At 41.0% G+C, this 27,960-nt stretch overlaps 1 protein-coding gene across 1 annotated transcript; it reads left to right on the top strand.

The window, feature by feature from the left end:
• The first annotated feature begins 282 nt into the window (after positions 1-282).
• On the top strand, positions 283-27,942 carry LOC101068799 (dynein heavy chain 10, axonemal-like). Its single transcript, XM_029849234.1, is given in 72 exon segments — positions 283-600; positions 704-894; positions 981-1,176; positions 1,264-1,458; positions 1,580-1,750; positions 2,199-2,375; positions 2,472-2,630; positions 2,757-2,893; positions 2,970-3,121; positions 3,237-3,404; positions 3,508-3,715; positions 3,824-3,980; positions 4,053-4,532; positions 4,626-4,784; positions 4,877-4,993; positions 5,065-5,167; positions 5,259-5,437; positions 5,507-5,718; positions 5,870-6,026; positions 6,111-6,344; positions 6,426-6,548; positions 6,648-6,881; positions 6,975-7,198; positions 7,395-7,664; positions 7,741-7,924; positions 8,024-8,158; positions 8,314-8,466; positions 8,629-8,817; positions 9,378-9,524; positions 9,683-9,874; positions 9,947-10,065; positions 10,155-10,313; positions 10,394-10,529; positions 10,606-10,734; positions 10,809-10,937; positions 11,035-11,251; positions 11,530-11,649; positions 11,775-11,920; positions 12,624-12,776; positions 12,853-13,113; positions 13,187-13,359; positions 13,436-13,529; positions 13,687-13,854; positions 14,232-14,420; positions 14,557-14,728; positions 14,802-15,005; positions 15,083-15,163; positions 15,256-15,453; positions 15,556-15,717; positions 15,821-15,995; positions 16,223-16,404; positions 17,182-17,318; positions 17,405-17,622; positions 17,707-17,928; positions 18,012-18,159; positions 20,964-21,243; positions 21,341-21,570; positions 21,656-21,929; positions 22,013-22,117; positions 22,220-22,374; positions 22,455-22,609; positions 22,729-22,909; positions 23,007-23,207; positions 23,580-23,789; positions 23,890-23,982; positions 25,164-25,335; positions 25,415-25,546; positions 25,652-25,863; positions 25,947-26,114; positions 26,207-26,387; positions 26,452-26,597; positions 27,242-27,942. Coding segments are annotated over 72 exon segments (12,621 nt in total). The 5' UTR covers positions 283-516; the 3' UTR covers positions 27,389-27,942.
• Positions 27,943-27,960: the final 18 nt, after the last annotated feature.

Below are 27,960 nucleotides of genomic sequence, written 5' to 3' on the forward strand. Positions count from 1 at the left end.
GGAGGCGGAAAAACTGGAGATCACAGAGGGTGGGAGCTAGATGCTGGCGAAACAACAAACCGGCACCGGAGGCAAAGAGAGAGAAGTTTAAGTAGCCGCCGAATTACGGTAATGCGCTGCAGGTGCGCCAGAGGCTCAGCGCTCATCACAGTTCGGCCCGCCCCTGCCTGCCGATCCTGCAGGTGGGGGAGGAGGCGAGAAAACCCGAGCCACAACATCAAAGCAGCTTTGATACAAAGCAAACTAATATATCTATGTTGCACTGTTTTACAACTACGCTGTATCAATTTACTGATTAGTCACTATAGAAAGAGACACAAACTACATTAAGGTGATGTAATGAAAACAAAAGATGCTTGATTTTCTTTCACCTCAGCATCATATGCAAGAGGTTTCTGTGGATTGTCTCCTTGTCGTTTGACCTCCCATGAATCAGTGTTTAAAATAAGCTTCCTCTCTTGCTCTAGACATCTGGACCATTGGCTTAGATCATAGATTAAAACACATTCAGGCAACATGGAGACCCCGGAAGTCCCAATTCTTCATCTTAAGTCAGATGAGAATATATGCTTCCTCAACACACTCAAAAGGCAGTATATGGTAACACTTTTAGAGACTAATTTTTATGTGCAATGACTTGGATTTGCTTTTGGAAAGACATGAACAATAATATTGTAAAAACATCAATTAAAATGTTTTCCAGAATTTGGCCACTGGAGAAAGTTTTGCTGTGATTCTGGAAACTATTTCTCCTCTCATGGACAGCCTACAAATTGTGTGGACACTGTCTTGCCACTATAACAGCAATGAGCGCATGGTCCCTCTAATGGAGCAGATTGCTCAACAGCTGTGTGAACGAGTGGATCAAGCAATTGATGTCCATAAAATTTTCAAGTATGTTCGGCGAATATTTATTTTTGTCTGTGTGTGTTTGTTTGTTTTGTTTTTTTTAGACTAAATTTATTGTGTTTCCTATACAGAGATAAAGAAGCGGCCATATGTATGCTGCGTGATGCTAAGCAGGTTCTGAACCAGTGGAACATATCATACTTTAAAATGCGTGCTGAAATAGAAGAGTCTGGGAGTTATTCTTGCTGGGAATTTGATCTTGGAAGACTCTTTGAGAGGACAGATTACATGGCTTCAGTCTGTCAGGATCTGTGCAATGTTTTTCAGGTTTGTTTTATGTAATTGAATAATTGTACTTAAAAGATTCTGACAGTTTTGAAAAGAGGAAATGTAAACAAGCTCTGTTTTGTGTAGGCTTTGGAGGGGTTTGGTAAAATCTTGGGTCCAGATCTGAAGTATGTCACTGGTGACCCCAAACAAGTTGATGGAATCTTGTTTAGAGTGGGTAAACTGTCTCTGCCTATCGAGGAAGTTGATTTTCATCCTTTTGACATCTGTAACCTGAGCAGCTGGAGAAAGATAATGCATGACTTTAACACTGAAGTTAAGGTGGGGTTACAACATCTACACAGCCAAGAATGTAACAACTGGGGAATTGTGTGGAATCTCCTGTTCATTTTGTACCTTTCTTCCTAAAGCCAGAGCATTTAACATCTATGTGTCTGCTCAGGTTATTGAGGAAGAGGCCATTTCTATTATTGATCAGTCATTTAAGACACTGCATTCTTCAACTGCTGCATTCAATATGCTCCTGAAATTCAAGCACATCCAGTCAAGAGAAGCCATCAATAGCCTCTTGATGAGGAAGTTTGACGATGTCCTGGTTCAGTTTTGCAAAGAGGTACTTTACTGTGAAAGGACAAAACAGGGCAGATCTCTGCACACTGTCTGGTTTGACCAATCTGTCAATATGATATACTCGTCTACCAAATGACAGAAAAAAATCATAGTGTACAGACCGCCACCAAGCACCTCATTTGTCCACATATTGTGACTTACACCTGTGGTATATTCTATACGGTATATAAGCAGTAGTTATACAGGTTTCCATGACAGTAGGTTGCTTTATGATAAAAGCCCCAAAATGTACTCCTATTTTCCTTGACCATTATCAATTTTCCAAAAGTCAAAACCATGCCCATTTTTTTAGGTTATTTTTCTACGAATGATAGGTATCACATAACCTCATTGGGAGAAGGAATTAAATAAATTATGCAGAAGTGTAACTTCCAGATAAACCCTTATTATTAATATACACTTTAAGCAACTGTTCCTCTCCTTCCCTGCAGGTAGAACACACAAATAAAACCTTTGAAATAATGATGGACAAACCTCCACGAAATAAGTACGAACCTCCAGTAGCAGGAGCCATTAAATGGACACAGTTCCTTTTCTGTCGTCTCAAAAACACCATTACGTCCTTCCTTGAAGTTCCAGAGATGTGTGAGGCTGAACACATGAAAACAGTGAGTCAGTGTATTGCAAGTATAAACATTTAATTGACTTCAAAAAATTTCCAAAATGAGGCAACCCCTAATGTAATTTTGGTGCATTTTGCTCAGGCCATGGACAAATATGAGGAAATGGCACTGAAGTTGATAGATTATGAGTTGAAGAAGTACGACGACTGGAAAACTGAGACAGAACACAGTTTACCATTGCTGATGAAAAGACCCTTGTTGGCTTTGTTGACAAATGAAAGCCATAGCCAGGTACATTTGGTTGGTTTCACTCACTGTTTTGATACTTGTTGATGTTAACTCATACAATGTACACTGCAAACTATACTTCTTTTCTGAAAATACCTCCTCTTTAAGGATATCCCAAGAACTCCACACAGCTTGAAGAGCTATATGCGGTTTATTGTGAACTTTGCTCCAGAAATCAAGGAAATGATTTGCGAAGCCAAATTCCTTGGTTTACTAAACTACTCTGTACCTCCCGTGGCTATAAATGTTGCCTTAAAGGAACACAAATTGATTAGGTATTCAAAAGAAGTTAACTGATCTACAAAAGCACTGGGTCATGTAGCTTTTGAATGTTTCAATCTTTATTTTTAGGTATTCCGATGACCTGCACAGGCTTGTCAACCGTTACCACAATGCACTAAATAGCCTGAATAAGCTGAAGATGACTATGCTCGCTGAACAAATCTACACTGTCCAAAATGACATTTATATTGGATGTAAGAGACTTAATTGGAATTCATTGGGTATGTTGCTTGATTATTTTTTTTTTTTTTTAATCAGATTATGTGCTGGTGTAAAGTTTTTAGATACATTTTACATTGAATTCATATAGATATGCCAATATGTGTTTGGTTTTAGGTATTGGTGAATTCATTAGTCAAGGCTTTCAGAGTGTGTCTAAATTTGAATCTGTAGTGAAGCATATTCAGAAATATGAACAAGAAATTGAGACCATATTGCAGACCATCATCACAGCGAAGATCCTGATATTCCCTGTTAAACCTGATAAATCAGATGACTTACCAGGTACAACTATGTGATAGAACTGTAGAATATTATAAGTATATTATTTAACTCTCTACCATTTCAAATTACTTTTAATTTACTTGATTTTCTGATGGTTTTTAAGGTATCAAACAGTTTTGTCAGTATATTGAAAGGGAACAGTCCAAGACAATGCATTATCTAAGAAAAAAGTGCGCAGCAATTGGCCCCCTAATTATTATGATAGAGCGTTTGATCACAGGAACCAACAGTGGGAGAGCCAAATGTATGGCAGATTATTACTACCACTGGGAGCACAAGGTGCTTGATTCCCTTACAAAGATGTTGCTGAGGTAAAAATTGTATCTTAACAATAATAACGATAATAAGTAACAGTCACTACCAACGTCTCTTTGAAATGCAACTAACATCCTATTGTCATTGTTTACTGTCCCATCTAGGAATTTTCAGGCTTTTAACATGGCTTTGAAGGAAAGTAGTGCTCTTTTCCAAATTGATGTCATCCTATCTGCCCCTAAAATTGTATTACAGCCTTATAGGAATGACATTTACTGGCTGATCATGAATTGTGTCCGAGAATGTGTGGAGAAAACCAAGGTGAGATAATTAAAAGATTTGCTACCCAAACTGGAAAATGTGGATTATGTTATCAATCATTTTCCTTTTTAGCACTTTGTGCGTTGGATGCATGGGACTTGCATTGAATGCCCACCCCAACAAGTAGATGGTGAAGAAGAGTTGATTATCTTCAGCTACTTTTCTGACCTTTGGCAGAATCCTCAGATAAATGAAAGTGCCCACACTGTATCCCAGACCATCCAGGAGCTACTTTACTCTGTTGAGCAATACCTTCAAGACTGGAAATACTATCGGCTTCTTTGGGAAAGGAACAAGGACATTACTACCGCAAAGTTTGCAGCCAAAAATCCATCCTGTGTGATGTATGACAATAAGCTGCAGTTCTTTTATAATCTGTACCTGGAGGCAACACGTGAGCCCCTGTACAAACATATAAAGGTTATTCACCTAAACTTGGAGCCTCTGGTGCAAACAGTGATGGAGATTGCCCATTCCTGGGTCAGTTCTTTGGGTACCCTGTTCAACATGCCTGCAAAAGATGATCTCTTCAACTTGAGAGATTACTTCATGGTACCTCCATATTGTGTCACAGTTTAGCTATGAGTATTCATTGATTCAATTGTGTTTGAGTTACCCTCACAACCATTTTTTTAAATGCTGTAGCAAAGTTCAACAACTTTAAAACTGAAACCTACCACATTTGAAGAACTGAAGACTGTCCTCACTGCTATATCAGACATACGGAATGTGGCTGTAGATGTAGAGATAAATCTCTATGATATCCAGGAAAGATACAGGACGCTAGTAATGTACAAAGTAGAGGTAGTGGGACTTTAATTTTGAGAATATGTTCTCAACATCATACATTTACATTGTCACATATCTTAATTCATGCATACTATTTTCCATTCAAGGTTAGTCAGGATGAACTGGAGCTGAAGGCTAACATTAGCCAAATATGGGATGACCTATTTAAAGAAGCCCGACAGGTGGATCTAAGCCTGACAGATGTCAAGAGGTCATTTAGTGTGGTAAGATGGCACAGCAGTGAAAGATGCTCATAATTCTCTATTAAATTCCTTACATTACATTATACTAAAAGGTTACTCAGCAGAAGGTTACAGAGTTTGAAGAGGAGCTGACTTTATTCATCGAAAGCTTCAACATGCATGGTCCTGGAACTGTGGAAGATGATTTGGAGAAAGGTACTTGTGCACTTGTTGCTAATCCAGAATGTTATATGTCAATTAATATTGGAACCGACAGTCACCAGAGTTGTGTCTATCTTTTCTGCAGGTCTCAACATTTGGGGAAAATATGAGAAGGAGCTTGCAAAGGTAGTAGCAGCACAACAGGAGGTGGCAAATGCTCAGAAGTTGTTGGATCTACCCGTCAGTGTGTACCTTGATTTGATCAACGTTCAAAAAGACATGAAGGGATTGAGACAGATATATGATGTCTATGAAGTGCAGAAGGTTAATACTGTCAAATTCAATTTGTTAACTGAAAGTGATTTATTTTTGAGTTTTTTATGTTTTTTTCAGAATGCAAAATCAAAATGGTCTCAGACCTTGTGGGTGGATTTAAACATCCATCAACTACAGGAGGGTGTCGAGACTTTTATCAAAACCTTAAGGCAACTGCCTAAACATGTAAAGGCATTACCTGTGGCCTTCTTTTTTGAGGGCCGCATGAAGGAATTCAGAGATTCTCTACCTCTTTTACTTGACCTGAAGAATGAAGCTCTTCGAGACAGGTAAGAACGTGTTGTAACTGGAATAAGTATCTAATTAAGGCCAAATCCAAATGCTGCAATACTAAAATGTGATATGTCTATGTCATTACAATGAACTTGATTGGAATTATTCAAACACTGCAAATAAACTGTATCTCTATATGGACACCAGACACTGGAAAGAACTCATGGGAAAGACTGGTACAAAGTTTGAGATCAACACAGAGAGCTTTACTCTGGAGAACATGTTTGCCATGGAGTTGCAAAAGCATTCAGAAGTCATAGATGAGATTGTCACCTGTGCTGTTAAAGAGCTAGGAATTGAAAAGGTTAGGTTTATTTTTTTATTTTATTTTTTTTGGTGTACTCCATGGCTAGTGATATTTTGAATTGTGTTGTGTGTGGTCTTCCAGGGAGTGAAAGAAGTGGTGACTACATGGGAAAATATGCAATTCAATGTCATGCCATATTTTAAAGGCACCCAGGAACGAGGTTTTATTCTGGGTGCAGTGGACGAAATCTTGTTGGCTGTGGACAATGATGCTCTGAATTTGCAGAGCATGGCAGGAAGCCGTTTCGTTGGACCATTTCTTGGTCCCATACAACAATGGGAAAAAGACCTCTCCCTTATCAGTGAAACCATTGAGGTCTTTACTTCTGTTTGCATAGATCTAAATACTTGAGCCAATCCAAGCAAAACATTTATATTTTAAAATATTTTCACACAGGCATGGATGATTGTCCAGCGGAAATGGATGTACCTTGAAAGCATTTTCATTGGTGGTGATATTCGTGCTCAATTACCTAAAGAAGCCAAGAAATTTGATAAACTTGATCAACAATTTAAAGAGGTGAGTGCACCTGGCAGATGTAGAACCGATTATAAGAGCGGAGGGTTCTACTACTGGACATTTCAATATAATATTGCTATCTCCATCATTTTTGTGTAGCTAATGAATGAAACAGTCAAGCAGCCAAATATTAAGGTAGGCTGCCTGAGACCAAATCGGTTAACTGACCTGCAGGCACTCAGTGAAGGTCTAGAGAGTTGCCAGAAGAGTCTCAATGACTACCTGGACTGCAAGCGCAATGCATTCCCTCGCTTTTTCTTCATTTCTGATGATGAACTGCTCAGAATTCTTGGGAGTAGTGACCCTGCCTGTGTCCAGGAGCACATTATCAAGGTAACACTTGGAGCATGAGGAGTGTTACTTCTTGTATAACCTTAACTCCACTATGTATAACTTTATAATTAAAAATATGCTTTGTTTTACAAGATGTATGACAACATAGCATCACTTAGGTTTGACATTATAAGCAGTGGAGAGACAGTAGCTGGGGCCATGGTGTCTGCTGAAGGTGAGGTTATGGAGCTAAAGAAACCAATACCAGTGGAAGGCAAGGTGGAGGACTGGATGACTGGTGTACTCTTGGAAATGAGGAAGACTAACAGACTCATCACCAAGGAAGCAGTTTTCCATTATTGTGAGAACAAAAGCAGGTGTGTGTGTTTCTGTGTATCTATGTGTATAACATGAGGTGAGGTTAATGGCTGGTGAGGCACTAATGCTTTCAGAGGGATTTAAAAAATATCTGTATTCAGTTAAGGGGTCTACTCAGCATGCCATCACTGGTGTGCTGAGTGCACATCCATGGTTAAGTGTATAAACACGATGTAACATTATTTTGTTTGTCAGGGTGGATTGGATGTTTCTGTACCAGGGCATGGTGGTACTTGCAGCAAATCAGGTCTGGTGGACCTGGGAAGTAGAGAACGTCTTTAACAGATTACAGACAGGAGAGAAGCATGCACTCAGAGATTATGCTGCACAGATGCATCAACAGATCGATGAACTTGTAACACGAATAACACAACCTATGAAAAACAATGACAGACGAAAGCTGAACACTGCCCTTATTATTGATGTGCATGCAAGAGACATTGTGGACAAATTGGTGTTGAACAGGTACAATTATGATTGACTGGAGTGTTACTTACCTGTAAACTTGTAAACTTCAGTAAAGATACCATTTTCTTTCCAGTGTAATGGATGCACAAGAGTTTGAGTGGGAAAGCCAACTGAAGTTTCACTGGGAGCAGGACAGGGATGACTTATTTGTGCACCAGTGCAGTGCTTCATTCTCCTATGGCTATGAATACATGGGGCTGAATGGTCGATTGGTTATCACACCACTGACAGATCGTATTTACCTCACAATCACACAAGTTTGTACATATTTTTAGTTAAAATAAATAAAAACAAACACACATTTCACATGCAGATGCCCAAAAATAAATTAATCTCTAATATGCTTTGTAATTCAGGCCCTCTCTATGTACTTGGGTGGAGCTCCTGCTGGACCAGCTGGCACAGGAAAGACAGAATCAACCAAAGATCTGGCCAAGGCTTTAGGTCTCCTCTGCATCGTCACAAACTGTGGTGAAGGAATGGATTATCTGGTAAGCCTTTCTTTTAAAAAGGTACACTATACACTGTACATTATAGAGGTTTTTTTTCTGCAACCAAAGATACCATTTCTTTGTACAAAATGTCTGTCCCTTGAGTGCTGTTTAAATACTCAGTCAATTTCCAATCTTTTCATCTCAATGTGTAGGCTGTGGGTAAGATCTTTTCTGGTCTTGCCCAATGTGGAGCTTGGGGTTGCTTTGATGAGTTCAATCGAATTGATGCTTCAGTATTGTCAGTGATCTCATCCCAAATCCAAACTATCCGCAATGCTCTCATTCTCAACCTCAAAAGGTTTACTGTAAGTCAATCATGGGACTAGAGTATTCAACTTTTCATATGCATGTAATTTCTAATTTATCTAATTAATACATTTTTATTCATTAGTATTAATTAAAATGTAAATTGTTACAATGAGGTTTTTTCTTTATATTTCATTGTTTTTCTTTATAACCCACAACAGTTTGAAGGTAAAGAGATCAGTTTGGATGGCCGTATGGGCATTTTTATCACCATGAACCCAGGTTATGCCGGGCGTACAGAGCTGCCAGAATCAATCAAAGCCCTTTTCAGGCCCGTGGTTGTTATTGTGCCTGACCTGCAGCAGATTTGTGAGATAATGCTCTTCTCTGAGGGCTTTCTAATGGCCAAAGTAAGAAAACCAAGAAAAGAAAGAAAAAGCACATAAATACCTATCCATAAAGGTCTAGTGAGGAGTCAACTGGACTGTTGAAAGCAACTGGACAATGTCTCTCCTCTCAAAGCCTAACCCTAACCCTAGATCAACTAGATTTGAGGATGTTAAAACTATTGAACTAGTACAGTAGGAATGGGCTGAATGCCCAAAAATTGTCCTTTCCACATTTAATTTTTATATTTGTCAGTATCAAAACTCAGTGTGAGATACTCAACCACTAGATCACTTGTTGACCATATCTGTCTTCTTTACGCTTTATCCCTTTCAAGCTCATGGGGATGGTGGCATACACCCCAAATAGATAAACACCCATTCACACCTGTGGCTAAAAACTCCAACAGTTCAGTTTACTCTTTGACCTCTTTGGACTTTAAAGGGTTAATATGACCTATGTTAATGAAAACCTCAATGAACACAAACAATTGTCTTGTCCTCAATAATAATCTGTTCTTAAATAGTAGAGGGTTCTAAAATGTGGACAAATTCATTTCCCTTTTCATCTTTTCTTCATCCAGGCACTAGCAAAGAAGATGACAGTTTTGTATAAGCTGGCCCGTGAGCAGTTGTCGAAGCAGTCTCATTATGACTTTGGCCTGCGTGCTCTAAAGTCTGTTCTTGTGATGGCAGGCGAGTTGAAGAGAGGCTCACCGGATCTCAATGAGGTAGAGATCATAATACCTTCCTTATGCTTCATTTATCTGAAAGTTATGGTATTTGGGATTTTATATACACATGTACACAAACAAACACACACACACACACACACACACTATAGATATATATATTCCTCATTCTGCAATCAATGTTCCTTCATTGACAGGATGTGGTGCTGATGCGTGCACTCAGGGACATGAACCTGCCAAAGTTTGTTTTTGAGGATGTACCGTTGTTCCTTGGGCTAATATCAGACTTATTTCCTTGCCTGGATTGTCCTCGTGTTCGATATCCCAGCTTCAACGATGCCGTGGAACAAATCCTTCAAGAAGAAAACTGTATCATATTGCCCAACCAGGTCTGAAAAAGAAAATGGCCCATAGGTTTTAGACTTTTTTGTTCATATATTGCATTGTTCCTGTGGTCATAGTTGGATAAAGTGGTGCAGATGTATGAAACAATGATGACAAGACACACTACGATGGTTGTAGGCCCAACAGGTGGAGGAAAATCTGTTGTGATCAGCACATTGTGTCAAGCTCAGACCAAGTCAGTGTCCTTTAATCATTTTTATCAATGACTTTTCCCTATCATCTTTTTGATTGTGTGAGGAAAGTGGAATTTCTATTTTCTTTCAGACTGGGATTGCAGACCAATATGTTCCCACTCAACCCTAAAGCCATGAGTGTTATTGAGCTTTATGGAGTTTTGGACCCTGATACTCGAGATTGGACTGATGGTATCCTATCCAACATATTCCGGGACATCAACAAGCCTACTGACAAACAGGAGAGGAGGTAAGTAAGTAAAGGCATTTTGACCAACATGGGTATTGAAACTACACGCTGTGCTAAAATACATTAACTTTGACCGACAGATACATCCTGTTTGATGGGGATGTGGACGCTCTATGGGTGGAGAATATGAACTCAGTAATGGATGACAACAAGCTCCTCACTCTTGCAAATGGAGAACGGATTCGTTTACAGAGTCACTGTGCCCTGCTCTTTGAGGTTTGCCTGAAGCCTGCCTAAAGCTTGATTACAGTCAAGTTTATATGTAATTAATGGAACATTGTCGACATCACAGGTAGGAGATCTGCAATATGCTTCCCCTGCTACAGTTTCCCGGTGTGGGATGGTGTTTGTTGATCCCAAAAATCTTCGATACACTCCTTACTGGCAGAAATGGGTGACCACCAGACACAGCAAGGTATGAGTGGGAAGAAAAAAAATACATGTTTGCTGTAATAACTATGGTGTAACATCTCCAAATGATCCTTGTTTTAGAAGCAAATTATCCTCCAGAAGTTATTTGAAAAATATGTGCATAGCTCTATTGACATGATTGTGGATGGAGTCATTGATGGAAAACAGGGCAAAAAGTTGAAAACCATTGTTCCTCAGACAGATCTGAACATGGTAGGTTGTCAGTCATCTTAAATGAATTGCAACACCCTGAATGAAATTGCAATTCTTGGAAAGATGGTGTGTATAGACAGTGTTGATCATTACACAGGTGACTCAGCTGTGCTTGACACTAGATGCACTGCTAGAAAATGAAAACAGCAGTGCTGAAGTGGTGGAGTGTTATTTCCTTGAAGCACTGTACTGTTCACTGGGCGCCACATTACTGGAGAGTGACAGGGCCAGGTTTGATGAGTTCATTAAAACACTGTCAGACTTAAGCTTGGTCCGCGATGAGTCAGAATTGGCCGGACCGGGTGAGATCCCAGGTAAAAAGAGAAATAACTGCAAGCAGTACCTATGCCATTTTAATATTCCCCTTTTTCATCTGTCTGTTGTCTGGTGTTGGTTATGGTTTTAAGGAATGTGATTTTCAGAAATGGCAATGTGTATTAAACAATAGCCAGTAAAGCCGATATTAGTTAGGATTTTGCTGATTTTGTAAAATGTTGCACAAGTCAACACTGTATTTTGTATCAACATGAGTCAGTTTTGTTATGAAATTTCCTGCCTTACTCCTGATAATATAGTGTCCTCATCCATACAGGTTACCTTCCCACTCTGTATGATTTTCACTTTGATGGTACACGGGAGAAGTGGATTCCATGGATTTCACTGGTTTCTAAATACAATCATCACCCTGACACAAAATTCTCTGATATTCTTGGTAATGGTTAACTGTCAATGGTAAAGTGCAGGCACAGACACATGCGCTGCATTTAATATTATTAGTACTACTAGTAGTAGTATTATTAATGATTATTAAATCCTTTTTTACATATTCATCTTTAGTACCAACAACTGACACCACAAGAACCAGCTGGCTCCTTGAGCAGATGGTGAAGATAAAAAGGCCTGTTCTTCTGGTTGGAGATTCTGGCACGTCCAAAACTGCTACCATCCACAATTTTTTAAAACATCTTGATACTGATACGATGGTGAGATATATTTGCATCAATATGTGAACTTGTTACATCATCACATTATAAGCCACAGTGAACTCTATAGCTCTTGAATGTCTCAAGAAATTTTTCTTAAGCCTGTTTTGTCGGGTATATCTTAAAAGCTAATTGAGCCCCACATATAATCAATTTAATCAAAAGTCATAAAGAATTTCCAGTCTAGATGGAAACCCAGAAGTGTACTTACAGTTTAAGAGGGAAAGGATTTTAATTTGGAGTTTAAATATCTAATTCATTATATTATGTTTGCATCAATTTCTGCTTTTGCCGACTGAAATTTGAAATATGTATCATGACTTTAATCTCTCGTGTTTTGTTTTTTTAAATTATACTTCATTTCAGACTTTATTTTTATTTTCGAGAGACTTCATTATATTTTTGTAGGTCAAAGGTCATTGTCCGTGTGTGGTCCATTCTTATTAATAGAAAATAGAAGGCTCGGTGGATTTTCTTCAGTCTTCACAGGCCTGCCTATGAAATTTCTTTTTAAACTGTTGCAAACACCATTGTGATCTGGAGTACAAATCATTTAACCAGGTCTACCAGGGCGCCCTTTTGGATCAAATTCAACCTGGAGGAAAATAATTTATGTGAATCCCTCTACAAACGTTCTGTATCCAACCTTCTTTGTCTCACAGTGAGACACACAGTGATAATCCCGTTTGCTTTTGTTTTCTAGATGACTTTGATGATTAACTTCTCATCCAGGACAACCTCGATGGATGTGCAGAGGAATTTTGAGGCCAATGTAGAAAAAAGAACCAAAAAAACTTATGGGCCCCCAATGGGGAAGAGATTGCTGGTCTTTATTGATGACATGAATATGCCAAAGGTCTAATTATTCAGACTCAAGCTCCAACCTCTCTGTCATTCGCTATGTTATTGTAACTGACTATATGCTTGTTCAGGTGGATAGTTATGGCACACAACAGCCTATTGCCCTTCTGAAGCTGTTATTGGACCGAGGAGGCATGTATGACAGGGGGAAAGACCTCAACTACAAAATTCTTAAGGACCTTGGCTTTATTGCTGCCATGGGAAAAGCAGGAGGTGGAAGGAATGAGGTGGATCCACGATTTGTCTCACTTTTCAGTGTGTTCGGCATTCCCTTCCCTTCGGTGGAGTCACTCCATCTCATCTATTCTTCCATTATCAGAGGGCACACAAAGGTGATTATTCCCTCCCATCAGAATACCAGCCCTACATGTTAGGTCAATCTACTCAATATCAAAACACTCTTAGCCCTTTGAAGACAGCATACAGAAGGTTTGTGACAAAGTCACTTTCTGCACACTGGAATTGTACAAGAACATGGTTAAAGATATGCCTCCCACTCCCTCCAAGTTCCACTACATCTTCAACCTTAGGGATCTATCAAGAGTATACAATGGACTGATCCTTACCAACCCTGAAAGGTTTTATCCAGCATTACACTTTAAAAGACTTTTGAATATTTCTATGTGTGTTAACCTTATATTTTTTGCCCAGCAGATTTTTAACCGTCACCCAGTTTGTGCGTGTCTGGAGGAATGAGTGCCTCCGAATCTTCCACGACAGACTTATAGATGAAACTGACAAAGCTTTGGTAACTCTTTATGACACTTATTGTCATTCGTATCTGTTCCAAGACATTTACAGTATGGTTACTTCCTCAGTTCTCAAATCTCGCCTTTTGCTCGGTAGATTTTTATTGTTGCTGTTTTGTATTCAGTATTTGAGTTTTTCTCTTTTTTTCCATTCAGGTTCAAGACCTCATAAAAAATCTGGTTGGTGAGTATTTCAAGTCTGACACAGAGGCTGTCATGAAAGACCCAATTCTGTTTGGAGACTACAGCAATGCTCTCGATGAGACAGAACCAAGGGTCTATAAAGATATAATAGACTACGACGCTTCAAAAGCCCTGTTTCAGGTACTGTAGCTTTTTGACTGTGACACAGTAGTTGACCCACAGTTCTTCTCTTATGTGAGATGTCATTGTAAGATCATGACTCTAATCACTTTCCCTGAAGAACATGAGTTTTTTTTAAATGCAGCAAATAGATAACAATGGTACAGTCAAGTCTTCATGATATATTGTCTAATTATAATAAATAGTAAAAATATCAATACATAACTGTTTCTGAAAAAATGAGAGGCATTGCCGTATTTAAAAAGACGGTTCTGTCTGAAGTGTTTGGGCTGTTCCATCTCCCAGCCTCAGCAATTACGACCAGATATACAAAACATTGAAGTAACCCCAACTTAACCCCCTCACTGCACCAAGTAAAAGTATCTGTTTTAATACAGGAACTACTGGAGGAATATAATGAGAACAAGCCAAGAATGAACCTTGTGTTATTCGATGATGCTCTGGAACATCTGACCAGAGTGCATCGGATCCTCCGCATTGATCGTGCCCACGCTCTGCTCGTTGGTGTGGGTGGCTCTGGCAAGCAGTCCCTCACCAGGCTTGCTGCCTTCACTGCTGGATGTGAGGTGGTTGTTGTTGTTACTGTAATAAGTAGTAAAAGCAGCCATGTATTAAGTGATGTGGCAACGGTTTAGTGGTTCAAGTGATGTGAACTGAACACAGAACTATTGTATTTTCCTCATGTGTGGTGTTTTTTTCCAGGTATTTGAGATAACACTGAGCAGAGGTTACAATGAGTCAAACTTCCGTGATGACCTTAAAACACTGTACTTGAAGCTTGGCATTGAAAACAAGAAGACAGTGTTTCTCTTTACTGATGCACATGTTGCAGAGGAAGGGTTTTTGGAACTCATTAACAACATGCTCACCTCAGGTCTGTTGTCACAAAACCATCCTGTCATCCAGTACATTTATCACATCCTTTTCTAATCATGTTTTTATTGTAGGTATCGTTCCTGCATTGTTTCCAGATGATGAAAAAGAATCTGTTCTTAACCAAATACGCGATGAAGCCCTTCAGAAGGGAGCAGGACCATCTAAAGAAAGCTTGTGGCAGTACTTCGTTGACAAGAGTGCCAACAATCTGCACATCGTTTTAGGCATGTCTCCTGTAGGAGACACGTTGAGGATGCGCTGCCGGAACTTTCCAGGTGTCACCTTTAAAGTGACTTTAGGTCGATAGAAGTTGTGATTTTAGTTTTTTAATAGACTCAACTTTATTTCTCAGGACTGATGAACAACACTGTCATCGATTGGTTCCTACCTTGGCCTCCACAAGCTCTTCTTGCAGTAGCCCAGTCTTTCCTTGGTTTGTATTTGGACAATAATTTTAGGCATTTCATTTTTTAATTTAGACATGAAACAGATCTTAAATAAACAAGTATTTTTTTGTCGTTTTAGAAGAAAGTCCAATGATTCCTGCAGTACATTCAGAAGCAGTCATTTCTCACATATGCATGGTCCACAGCTCTGTAGCTGAATACAGCAAAACATTCCTCCAGAAACTCAGAAGGTACAACTATGTTACTCCCAAAAACTATCTGGACTTCATCAATACCTACTCTAACCTGTTGGAAGAAAAGGACAAGTACATCCTGGGTAAGAAAGGAAACACTCCCATCCTGTCTGTCTTTTTTGATAAGGTGCAAACATGATAAAATTTTGAAGATCCTTGTTTTGTGTGATTCTCTTCCTGTCCAGGCCAGTGCAAGCATCTAGAAGGAGGAGTGGATAAAATCAAAGAGGCCAGTGAACAACTGGATGTACTTAATGCCAAGCTAGCAGAACAAAAAATCGTCCTTGGTGAAAAGTCAATAGCCTGTGAGGCCTTACTAGAGGAAATTGCCACAAACACAACCATAGGTGAGTGAATCGCTGTTTTCCAAACTTGGGAAGTTATATAAAAGGCGTAATCTATGAGCTTCTCATAATGAGCACTAACCTAAGAAACACTTTCTCCCTAAAGCGGAGGAAAAAAAGGTTTTGGCAGAAGATAAAGCGAAAGAGATTGAGGAGCAGAACAAGGTTATTTCAGTTGAGAAGAAAGAAGCAGAAAGTTCCTTGGCTGAAGCTCTCCCAGTCTTAGAAGGTGCCCGCCATGCCCTGCAGGACCTAGACAAATCTGATGTAACAGAGATCCGGTAAAATGAGTAATTTTCATTTATTCAAGGGATGCAAGTCTTGAATATGGTTCTGACAGTGAATGAATGTACTAAGACTGTCCATATTTGAGACAAAGCATACTAAACTGTAGTAGAAATCTGTATGTGCAAGCAGTTGATCAATATTGTGTCTCATTTGAGCTAAAGATTCAACACATTTAAACAAATAGCCAGCTGATCAGTATCTCTTTTTCTGAAATCTGTAGATCCTTTGCCAAGCCACCCAAACAGGTGCAGGTGGTTTGTGAGGGTATACTGGTGTTGCGTGGCTACAAAGACATTAGCTGGCTTTCAGCAAAGGGGATGATGTCAGACTCCAACTTCCTGCGCTCACTGATGGAGATGGACTGTGATTCCATTACTAACAGTCAGGTCACCACTGTAAAAGGTAAGATCTCTACATGCGATGCAACTCCATCATTATGGGATTAACATCCTGATGACATCCTTGCGCGGTTGGAATCAATGAAGAGGAAATTAATTGATAGTTAACTGGTAATACCTTTGCTTCTGAAAAGTTGTTGTTTTTTTTTAAATTACCATATTTTTCCAAATAGTATCCCTGGCGTTTATCTCAAAACATGGGTTTGGTGTTTAAATGAGCGACCTCCAACAGGTGGTGACTCTTCTTATCGATAGGACATCAGGTTAACTTATCAATGCATAACCCATTGGTTGTGCAAACAGTACACATTTAGCCGTGGTGTCTTACCAGTAGTGCAGAATGAATGGTAAAGATAAAGATCAACATGTAGAGCAACTCTTGTCTTGTTTCCCCTAGTATTTTAATCATTTCCATTTCTCCATGTTTTCTAAATCAACCTGCAGTCCAACAGTACTCATTTCTCGTGCCAGTCATGTTCTATTGATTTTGTTGGCCTTTTACATGAAATGCAAACAATGACAAAATTCTCCTTATTCAGACTGGCGTTTAACATGCAAACTAGTTTCAACCCCGGGCAGCTATTTGCAGCCAGGCTGCCATTTCCAGCTCTTTGAATAAAGCTTTCTTTACAAACCCATACATTTCCCAGGGATGGAGTTCTTGATTTGATGGAGACAGTAGCTGTACAATTTGACCAAGTTACTTTTCTCTCATCAGTTGTAATTATGTGAAATAATAGTATGGTTTTACTGAGGTATTTTTACATTTTCCTCTGTCAAGGCTACCTGAGAAACCTGAAGACAAACATTGCGGAGATGCAGGGCATCAGTAAGGCTGGTGCTGGAATGTTCAAGTTTGTTGACGCGATCATAGGTTACTGTGATGTTGCCAGAGAGATCAAGCCCAAGAGAGATAAGGTAATGTCACCCTTTGTTTGCAATTTGGCACTACGCTATACATGATATTAACAAAAAAAAAACCTGAGTAACATAAATACTTTTAGGTGGCACGGCTAGAGAAGAACTTCTTCCAGAGTAAGCAAGAGTTGGAGCGTATTCAGAATGAGCTTAGCAGTATTCAGGTTGAGTTGAAAGCTCTTGGAGACAAGTACCAAACTGCAATCACAGAGAAACAGCAACTACAGGAGGAGGCTGAGCTTATGGAGAAACGGTTAATAGCTGCTGACAAACTCATCTCCGGCCTGAGCTCTGAAAATGAAAGGTGGGATTTGTTTCCTTTGAATCATCTTGTGTGTCTGCATGTGGTTGGCATTAATGCTCTGTCTACACATCAATCTCACTTCAGGTGGACACAAGATTTGGAGGAGTTGAAGCAGCAGCGTGTGCACCTTCTTGGTGACTGCCTCATCTCTGCAGCTTTCTTGAGCTATGCAGGGGCCTTCAGCTCAGACTTTAGGAAAGAAATGATCTATGAAGTTTGGTTAAATGATGTGCAAAGTAGGACCATCCCAATGAGCCAACCATTTATACTGGAAAATCTGCTGACTGATGAAGTAGAAATTTGCAGGTGCAGCAGGTGGAAGCGATACAAGTAGTTGATGTAGGCATCTCAATCACAACATCCACTACTGTATGTGTTGTCTGTAATAGATGGGGTTCAGAGGGCTTGCCTCCAGATGAGCTGTCAGTCCAGAACGGCATCCTCACCACCAGAGGGAGCCGATTCCCTCTCTGTATTGACCCACAACAGCAAGCGCTAAACTGGATTAAGAAAAAGGAAGAAAAAAATAAGCTCAAGGTAAAATCAGTCAAATTCTAGTATGATTTCCCAATGTATCTGTTATTAATGCTGATGGATGCCACCTTCGATGTAGTGTCAGATACTTTATATATATTTAATGATCATATATTTAAAGGTCATCTATACATACATATCAATATACACACACACATATAAATATATATTCGAACACTGAGCTAAGAGCTGCTTCTTAGTCAGTGAGGATGTGGGGTTTCAAAACACCCATTTCTCCCACATCCTCTGCATGTACCCTCTCTCGCTGGGGTTACTCCTGTAGTAGCACTCCATCAGTACCACGTTCTCTGCGATGCTCCATGAATGCCTTGTTCCGGTAGCCAATTTGACATCAGGTGGCCCTGGTTCCCTGACCCCTGACCCGGGCGACGTCCGCACCGGTATCATACCAAGGTGTAGGCATATATGTACAAGGAGCCTTGCCTAAGGATCCGCCTGGATTCGAATCGGTAACCTTCCGCACCAAAGCCAGTGGAGCTACTGAGCTATCCAGTCGCATATGTTCTCCACCAACCCGGCAAACGTCTACTCTCAATGGCAGGGCAACAAGATGACAACGGACCCCCCCCCCAGGGCTGAGACTGAACAATACTGGAAGAGTATCTGGGTGAAAGAGGCAACGCATAACACTACTGCCCAATGACTGCAAGACCTACAGACTGAGCACAGCCAACTTCCAGAACAAGACCCAGTAGTCATCACCTTAGCAGACATCCAAGCAAGTGTCCAAAATGAAGAGCTGGACAGCACCAGGGCCCAATAAGATCCACACCTACTGGCTTAAGAAGCTGACTGCAATCCATGAACGGCTCGCAGCACAGATGAACCAGCTGCTAACATCAGGGAACCACCCAGAGTGGCTAACCCAGAGATGGACAGTCCTCATAATGAAGGATCCCCAGCAGGTGGATCACTCACTTCCTGACGGATCGGAGGCAGTATGTGCGGCTGGGGAAGACTGTCTCGGACTCCGTCACCATCAGCACTGGATCACCCCAGGGCTGTGTACTTTTCCCCCTCCTCTTCTCCCTGTATACAAACTGCTGCACCTCAAGCCACCAGTCTGTCAAACTGATCAAGTTTGCGGATGACACCACCCTCATCGGGCTCATCTCCAATGGCGATGAGACTGCCTACAGGAGGGAGGTGGCTCGACTGGTGTCCTGGTGCGGACACAACAACCTGCAGCTGAACGCTCAGAAGACAGTGGAGATGATTGTGGACTTCAGGAAAGTCACAGCCCCTTTGCCCCCCCTTGCCCTCATGGACTCCCCCATCACCATCGTGGACTCCTTCCGCTTCCTGGGCACCACCATCACCCGGGACCTTAAGTGGGAGCCAACCATCAGCTCCCTCATCAAGAAGGCCCAGCAAAGGATGTTCTTCCTACGGAAGCTGAGGAAACTCAAACTGCCTCCCAGGATGTTGGCGCAGTTTTATACAGCCATCATTGAGTCCATCCTCACCTCCTCCATCACCGTGTGGTACGCTGGTGCCACCGCCAGGGACAGACTAAGGCTGCAGCGCGTCGTGCGCGCTGCCGAGAAGGTGATCGGCTGCAGGCTTCCATCCATCCAGGACCTGTATATCTCCAGGACCCGGAGGCGTGCAGGTCGGATCACGGCCGACCCTTCCCACCCTGGTCACGGACTGTTTTCCCCCCTCCCCTCAGGCAGGAGACTACGGTCCATTCGGACCAAAACCTCCTGCTACATGAACAGCTATTTCCCCTCTGCCATCAGGCTGCTGAACACCAAGTGACTTATCACTTAAGCACCATGTACAGCAGCCAGTCGGACCCATGAACATCACATTACTCCTGCATTGACCTGCACTATTTCTTACCATTTATGTATATACTGTATACTGTATATGTCTTATTTTATTTTATTTATCTTATTCTAGTGTTCTTTATGTTGAATGTCACAGCGTCACACCAAGACAAATTCCTAGCTTGTGTAATACTGTGTATTACATGAACAATGGCAATAAACCTGATTCAATTCAATTCAATTCAATTCAAGAGGAAAGGTGATCGCAACTGATGGGGTTGACCTACCTGAAGGGAACATCACAGATGTGCAGGACAGTTAAAAATACCTGGGGATCCCGCAGGCAAATGGTAACCATGAGGAGACAGCTAGGAGGTCAGCCACAGCTAAATACCTACAGAGGTTAAGGCAGGTCCTGAAAAGTCATCTGAATGGTAAGCATAAGATCCAGGCCATAAACACCTACGCCCTGCCAGTAATCAGATACCCTGCTGGCATAATACTCTGGCCACTGGAAGATACACAAGCCACTGACATCAAGACAAGGAAGCTTCTCACCATGCAGGGTTTCACCCTAAGTCCAGTGTCCTGAGGCGGTACACAAAGTGAAAGGAAGGAGGCCGAGGACTAGTAACTGTCCGAACTACTGTCCAGGAGGAAACAACAAGCCTCCGAGAGTACATCAAGAAGATGGCCCCCACTGATCAACTGCTGAGTGAATGCCTCAGGCAACAAAAGCCCACCAAGGAGGAGGAACCTGAGGGGCTATAATGGAAGGACAAGCCCCTGCATGGAATGTACCACCGACAAATTGAGAAAGTGGCTGATATCAAGAAAACATATCAGTGGCTGGCAAAGGCCGGACTGAAAGACAGCACAGAGGCACTACTCATGGCTGCACAAGAGCAGGCCCTGAGCACCCGAGTCTGAAGGAAGGAGGCACCGCCCAGGAGGGCGAGTTTTATTGTATATATATAATTTGTTTATATATAATTTGTTTATTTTTTGCCTTAGGTCTCATCATTTAATGATCCCGACTTCCTGAAGCAACTTGAGATGGCCATTAAATTTGGCATTCCTTTCATTTTCCAAGATGTGGATGAGTACATTGACCCTGTAATTGACAATGTCCTGGAAAAGAATGTCAACGGCGCAGAGGGCAGACAGGTCATCATGCTGGGTGATAAGGAAGTGGAATACGACCCAAACTTTAAACTCTACCTCAACACCAAACTGGCAAATCCTGAATATAACCCGTCCGTATTTGGAAAATCCATGGTCATTAATTATACTGGTAATATCTGTTTGCGATTCCGCTTTATTTTGCCACTACATGCCAACAGAAAATTTTAAATGTTTTACTTGTCTGTGTTTTTCTACTTGGCATAAAGTGACTCTTGATGGCCTGGAGGACCAGCTGCTCAGTGTTATCATGTGCTTTGAGAAAAAGGAGCTGGAGGAGAAGCGGGAACATCTAATCAAAGAAACAAGTGACAACAAAAAGCTCCTGAAGAACCTTTCGGACTCCCTTCTTCGAGAGTTGGCCACATCTTCAGGCAACATGTTAGATAATACTGAGCTGGTCGATACACTGGAGGAAACCAAGTCCAAAGCGGCTGAGGTATGTTTGGCTGAAATCACTAGAGGTGCCAGGGTTTCTTTGGAGTCACTTGTCCTAGTTTTGCCTCTGGTTTTTTGGACATCAGGTGTTTGAGAAGCTAAAGTTGGCTCAAAAGACAGCTGTGGATATCGATACACTCAGAAATCGCTACCGACCTGCAGCGAAACGTGGTGCCATCCTGTTTTTTGTCCTGACGGAGATGGCACTGGTAAACAGCATGTATCAGTTTTCACTCGCTTCTTATCTGGAGGTATTTGACTATTCACTGCGCAAATCCCTGCCTGATCCCAACCTGAGCCAAAGACTGAACAACATAATGAGCACTCTGACGTACAGTGTTTATAATTATGGCTGCACAGGTAGAGCCGGAATGTAGTTCACTTCAGATAAGCCAATGGGATGACTCAGTGTTTTACAATGGTTTTCTGATGCGTTCTCTTAGGTCTCTTTGAAAGGCATAAATTACTTTTTTCCTTTAACATGACCATCAAGATCGAGCAGGCAGTTAAAGGAGTACCTCAGGAAGAGTTAGAGTTTTTCATTAAGGGTAAAATAATTATTAAATTGAAACCCACTTTAAATACACGCGAAATGATAAAATAAATCTGGTATTAACCAGATGTTTTTGTTTTTACCTCATCTCATGCAGGTAATCTGTCCCTGGAGAAGAGCCAGCGTAAAAAGCCTTGTGACTGGCTTCCAGATCAGGGATGGGAGGACTTAGTTAAACTTGCAGAGCTATTCCCAGAAAGGTTCAGCTCTCTGCCAGATGCCATAGAAAGAAATCTCTCCGAATGGAAATCTGTAAGTCACAGCAGTGGAAATAACTTTAAAAATTCAAATTTATCCTTTAAAACTTTTACATGGATTCTTTCTCTCATCAGTGGTATGACCTGGATGGACCAGAACAAGTTCCATTCCCCATGAAAGATGCAGACACCCTGTCAGCCTTTCAGCAGCTGCTGCTCCTGCGCTGCTTCCGTGTCGATCGGGTCTACAGAGCTGTGACTGACTACATAACTTTTACCATGGATGAGAAGTGAGATTTTCTATTGAAATAGAGAAGTTGCAGATTTACTGTAATAGAGGAGCCATGAGAGCAGCATGAAGATGAGAAAACAATAGGATCACTGCTATTTTTATCTTCTCTCTGCTCAGGTATGTTCAGCCGCCTGTTATTGACTTCGATGCTATTTATGAGCAGAGCACACCTTTTTCCCCCATCATATTTATCCTGAGCCCTGGTTCTGATCCAGCCAATGACCTCATGAAATTAGCAGAGAGGTCTGGATTTGGAGAGAAATTCCAGTTTCTTGCTATGGGTCAAGGTCAGGAGAAGGTAGTACATGTCACAGCTACACAGGTTTAATTGTGCTAATGTGGATCAGTGGCAACATTCCTGTTAAAAGGCAACAACCTGTTTTTTCTTTGATAAGGTGGTTCTGCGCTTGTTGGAGAGGGCAGCCGCCCATGGCCACTGGTTGATGCTACAGAACTGCCATTTGTTGGTGAAGTGGCTCAAGGAGCTGGAGAAGTCCTTAGAGAGGATCAAGAAACCCAACCCCAATTTCCGTTTGTGGATCACAACTAATCCCATTGACAATTTCCCTATTGGAATTTTGCAAAAATCTCTAAAGGTAAAACAGGTTTTCTGGTTTTTGACTTTCGCCTTATTCTCACATACCACTGTGGAATACTTCCTAACTGAAGTCATCAGTAATGTCAATTTTTTCTTACTATTTTGTTTTTCATTATTTGGTATTTAGATTTTTTTTCTTCATTCATCTCTGCTTGAATTTTAGGAGTAATATCAGCAGATTACAGACAACACAAAATGGTTCCTTTTCATTTTGTTACTTATAATTAGTAAAATCAGAGAAACTATACACACACACGTGTGTGTGCGTGCGTGCATGTGCCCACATATTTTATTATTTTTACCAAAAACCTTCAGCGGTACCTATAACTCTGAGTCTGACTGTAGTCACATGCTATACTCCTGTGTGCAGGTGGTGACAGAGCCTCCCAATGGCCTCAAATTGAACATGAGGGCCACCTACTCAAAAATCTCTCAGGAGAACCTGACAACATGTCCTCACCCTGCCTTCCGCAGTCTGGTTTATGTCTTGTCTTTCTGTCATGCTGTGGTACAAGAGCGACGCAAGTATGGCAAAATTGGCTGGAATGTGCCATATGATTTCAATGAATCGGACTTCTTAGTGAGTGCTTCATTGCGCATATCCACAAAAGTGTTACTAGTCAAGTGATTTAACATTTCACTATTCAAAGGTTTAACCCATTAAATAATCTGTTGCTCAGGTGTGCATGAAGATCCTGGACACCTACCTGACTAGATCTTACAACCAAGGGGAAAATGTTCCTTGGGAAAGCCTAAAATACCTTATTGGAGAAGTAAGGAACATCCTGTGTCTTGTTCACACTACACAACTTATAGAGTTGTCGAGTCGCCATGCTGTTCACACCACACGACTGTTTGGCGACGGGAGTGTTCACGACAGGCCTTTCCATCAGCAGTCATGGCCCACTGTTCTACTTAGTCTCTAAGTAACAAGTTGGATCAACAACTTTTGAGTAAATTGACACGGGAGAGCAGAAATGCCCCCTCCATATCGTCCGTGCAATTGTACACAAAAAAACAAAAATGCTGCTGCTCTGCTCCACTGTTGCTCTGGATCACTTCCACATTTTGCAGCAGTCATAGTGACTTTTTGGAAATAAGGATATTGTTTCAATAATATTATTAATTTAATCATTTAGAACAAAAACATCGTGTCATATGGTAATGACACACTTTGGTTGACAGAAGAGCTTTGACAGCAGTGCTGCATAGCAACCCCCATCTCTGCTCTCATTGACCATTGCTCTTTTTATGTCATCCTGACCCAACCGGATACTTAGCATGCTAGATATCCAGTTGGAATCAGCGACACCTAGCTGGCATCTTTGATGTTTTCATGCCTAACAACCCAGGCTCTGGGGAGATGAGACAAATCTAGGCGGCGATTATGTCCTTCTTTCAGATTGGAAAGTACCGAAAACCCCCACAAAAAGGCATCTACAAAATATTCCAATAGAAGGCATATATTCCCTCAGAGCCCAATTAATCCAACAAATTATAAATAATTACAACTGGTTTTGTTAATTTGGTGATGAAAAGTAAGTTTAATTCAAGGAAAAAAAGTGTTAAATATTTCCACCAAATTGATTATGTTACACCAAGTGGAGAAAGCTTTCAAAAGAAGTGACAAATAAGATAGAAAATATTCCACACAGTCCAAAAGAAGCACTACAGACCAAGACAGATAAATCCAGAGATCCTTGATCCCTCTTCAAAGATTGCAAAATGGCTCGATTTGCCTGCAGAACAACTGATGCAATGAACAATAACGGTGGCCTTAAACGTCAATAAAACAAATGAGGGAACAACTCCTTCTCTTACATAGTTAAAATCACACAACAGTGGCGGGCTGATTGGGCTAAAATTGCATAACATAAACAAGGCATTAGTGTTTTCTAAAAGCCCAAATGCAGAAATTTCTTTGTACTCATTATGTTTGCATAATCTTTGGCAGGTAATGTATGGGGGGCGAGTCATAGACAGTTTTGATCGAAGGATCCTGACTTCCTACATGGACGAGTATTTTGGAGATTTCCTTTTCTACACGTACCGGCAGTTCCACTTCTTTAACAATAAAGATGTAGATTACAAGATTCCTCCACATGGAACCAAGAAAATATATGTTGGTCAGTTGCTATTTTCCTTGCTTTATAATCTTTCACAGTGTCTCCACCATGCACAGGTTCATTTTCTTGTCTGTTGTAGAGGAGATTGAGAGTCTGCCATTGGCAAACACACCGGAGGTGATGGGTCTTCATTCCAATGCAGAGATTGGATACTACACGCAGGCTGCTAAAGACATGTGGGGTCACCTGATAGACCTCCAACCTCAAACAGGTATGTATATATATGTATATATTCCAACAGAAGAGATTGTATTTGTTGTCATCATACTTTTATAGTTGTGCTGCCATATGAATTTGACACTTTATTGTGTCTTAGGTGACACTGGTGGAAACATCAGCAGGGATGACTACATCTGCCAGGTGGCACAGGACATTCAGGGCAAGCTGCCCACATTATTTGACTTGGATGTGCTTCGGAAAACATTGGGTCTTGACATATCTCCGACCACAGTGGTGCTGCTTCAGGAGCTAGAGCGCTTCAATAAACTGGTGGTCCGGATGCAGCGTTCACTGGCTGAGCTTCAGAGGGTATGAAGGAGGGATAAAAAGAAAAAGAGCATAGGGAAATAACAAATTAATGGGTCTTGTGAGTTGTATTTTCTCCTCCCCAGGCCTTGGCCGGTGAGGTGGGTATGAGCAGTGAGTTGGACGAGGTTGCTCGTGCACTTTTTAATGGTCAGATTCCTGCGATTTGGAAAAAGTTGGCCCCTGACACTCTTAAGTCTCTGGGTAACTGGATGAGCCATTTCAAAAGGCGATATGAACAATACAGTGACTGGGTGAGGCTGCACACCTACAGTCATCGATGAACTTTTGTATGTTTTATATTATTAGGAGTCTGTGAAATGTTAATAAAATGTGTCTCCTGTAGGTGGATAAGGGAGAGCCAAAGGTCATGTGGCTGTCAGGGCTACATATCCCAGAATCCTACCTAACTGCGATGGTCCAAGCTGCTTGCAGGAAAAATGGTTGGCCTCTGGATCTATCCACACTGTACACAGAGGTAACCCAGTACTGCAGTGAGGATGAAGTCACGGACACCCCAAGAAAAGGTATTGATGCACACTGATATGGTGATTGACCATGATGTTTAAAAGCTGATGTTGTTTCTCGCAGGTTGCTTCGTCTCTGGCCTGTATCTGGAGGGAGCAGATTGGGACATGGAGAATAGTTGTCTAGTAAAGAGTCAACCAAAGGTTCTGGTTGTTCAACTTCCCATCCTGGAAGTCATCCCCATCGAATCTTCCAACTTGAGTTTTCAGGTGTGGTCATCAAATAATACTGGTTCTAATGAGAGAGAAAGGTTGGACGGGTTATAGTAGGAGAGAGGCATTTACTGCACTAACAACAGATATTATCCAGTGACATGCTTTTGTGTGTGTGTGTGTGTGTGTGTTTGTGTGTGTGTGGTGTGTGTATGTGCGTGCCATCCCCCACCCCCTCGACAACCAGTGGTTCAAACTTGTCCTCCGTGAACGACATTTGTAAACCTGAATGTCTCCCACCCACAGCAGACTGCAGCATTATCTCCTTTAGTTCTCTTCAGAGGACTTCTGGGGCTTTTCAGTGATACCAAATGTAAACCGGTGGTTCCTGTAACTTCCTCATTCAGCAGGAAGTTACACTAATTCTTATGTTATGTTATTATGATATTGATATATCTGGAGTTCTGCGGTCTACTGCAGTGGATACCTGATATCTTAAAAATAAAAACTTTTTTTCCCAAAAAAATGTATTCTAATATACCTTACAGAGTGGTTTTTTTTTTTTTTGTAAATGTGACCATTTTTCTCATGTATGTTTGTGTGTGTGTGTGTGTGTGTGTAAAATTTTTTTAGTTATAGAATTTTTAATTTTTTCACAGCTTTCAACTCTCCAACATTTTCCCTTGTGTTTTGTGTTGCAGAACACGCTACGGACTCCGGTTTACACCACATCACTGAGAAGAAATGCAATGGGCGTGGGCTTGGTGTTTGAGGCAGACCTGTTCACCACCAAACACATCTCCCACTGGGTGATCCAAGGAGTCTGTTTATGTCTCAATGCTGAGTAAAAAGAAGGGGGCAGTGTCATAAATGATGAGTCTCATTGCTTATGATACTTATATAAAATAGATGCACTCATACTGATGCATGATGCAAAAATAAAAATAAGTAAAAGAAAAGAATCAGGAAATTGGTTCCTGCCTGCTGTTATCATTTGCACCGAGAGTTTGTGCAGTCGGACCAGGTGTCCTGTGTCAATTGTTGGCCCCATTTAAATTTCAAGTATCCATTATTAATCAGAAGTTTCAGCCTGTTTCTTGACATACAGTAGAACTGCCAATGATAAGTGCTGAATGCTCACTTGGCTGAAGTCTGGACAGAGGGCAGCCTCTCAAACAGACCGTAACATATTTACGGGGCATTGTTCTGGCTACAATTAGACTACAATGCCTCATTTGACAAGGCTTTAATAACATCTGACTTCAATGTTACCTTAACTACAGGCCTTTAAATTTATTTATTAGCTATTTGTTTCTGATCCAATGTGTATTTTTTATTGTGGAAACTGTGGTATACATTGTTTGGATGCCAAAGTCCCTACGGTTCTCAAAAATGTTGCTGTTAATTTTAAATGCTGGGG

Source organism: Takifugu rubripes, chromosome 16 (genome assembly GCF_901000725.2).
Source record: "Takifugu rubripes chromosome 16, fTakRub1.2, whole genome shotgun sequence".
In the NCBI taxonomy this organism is placed as follows: domain Eukaryota; kingdom Metazoa; phylum Chordata; class Actinopteri; order Tetraodontiformes; family Tetraodontidae; genus Takifugu; species Takifugu rubripes.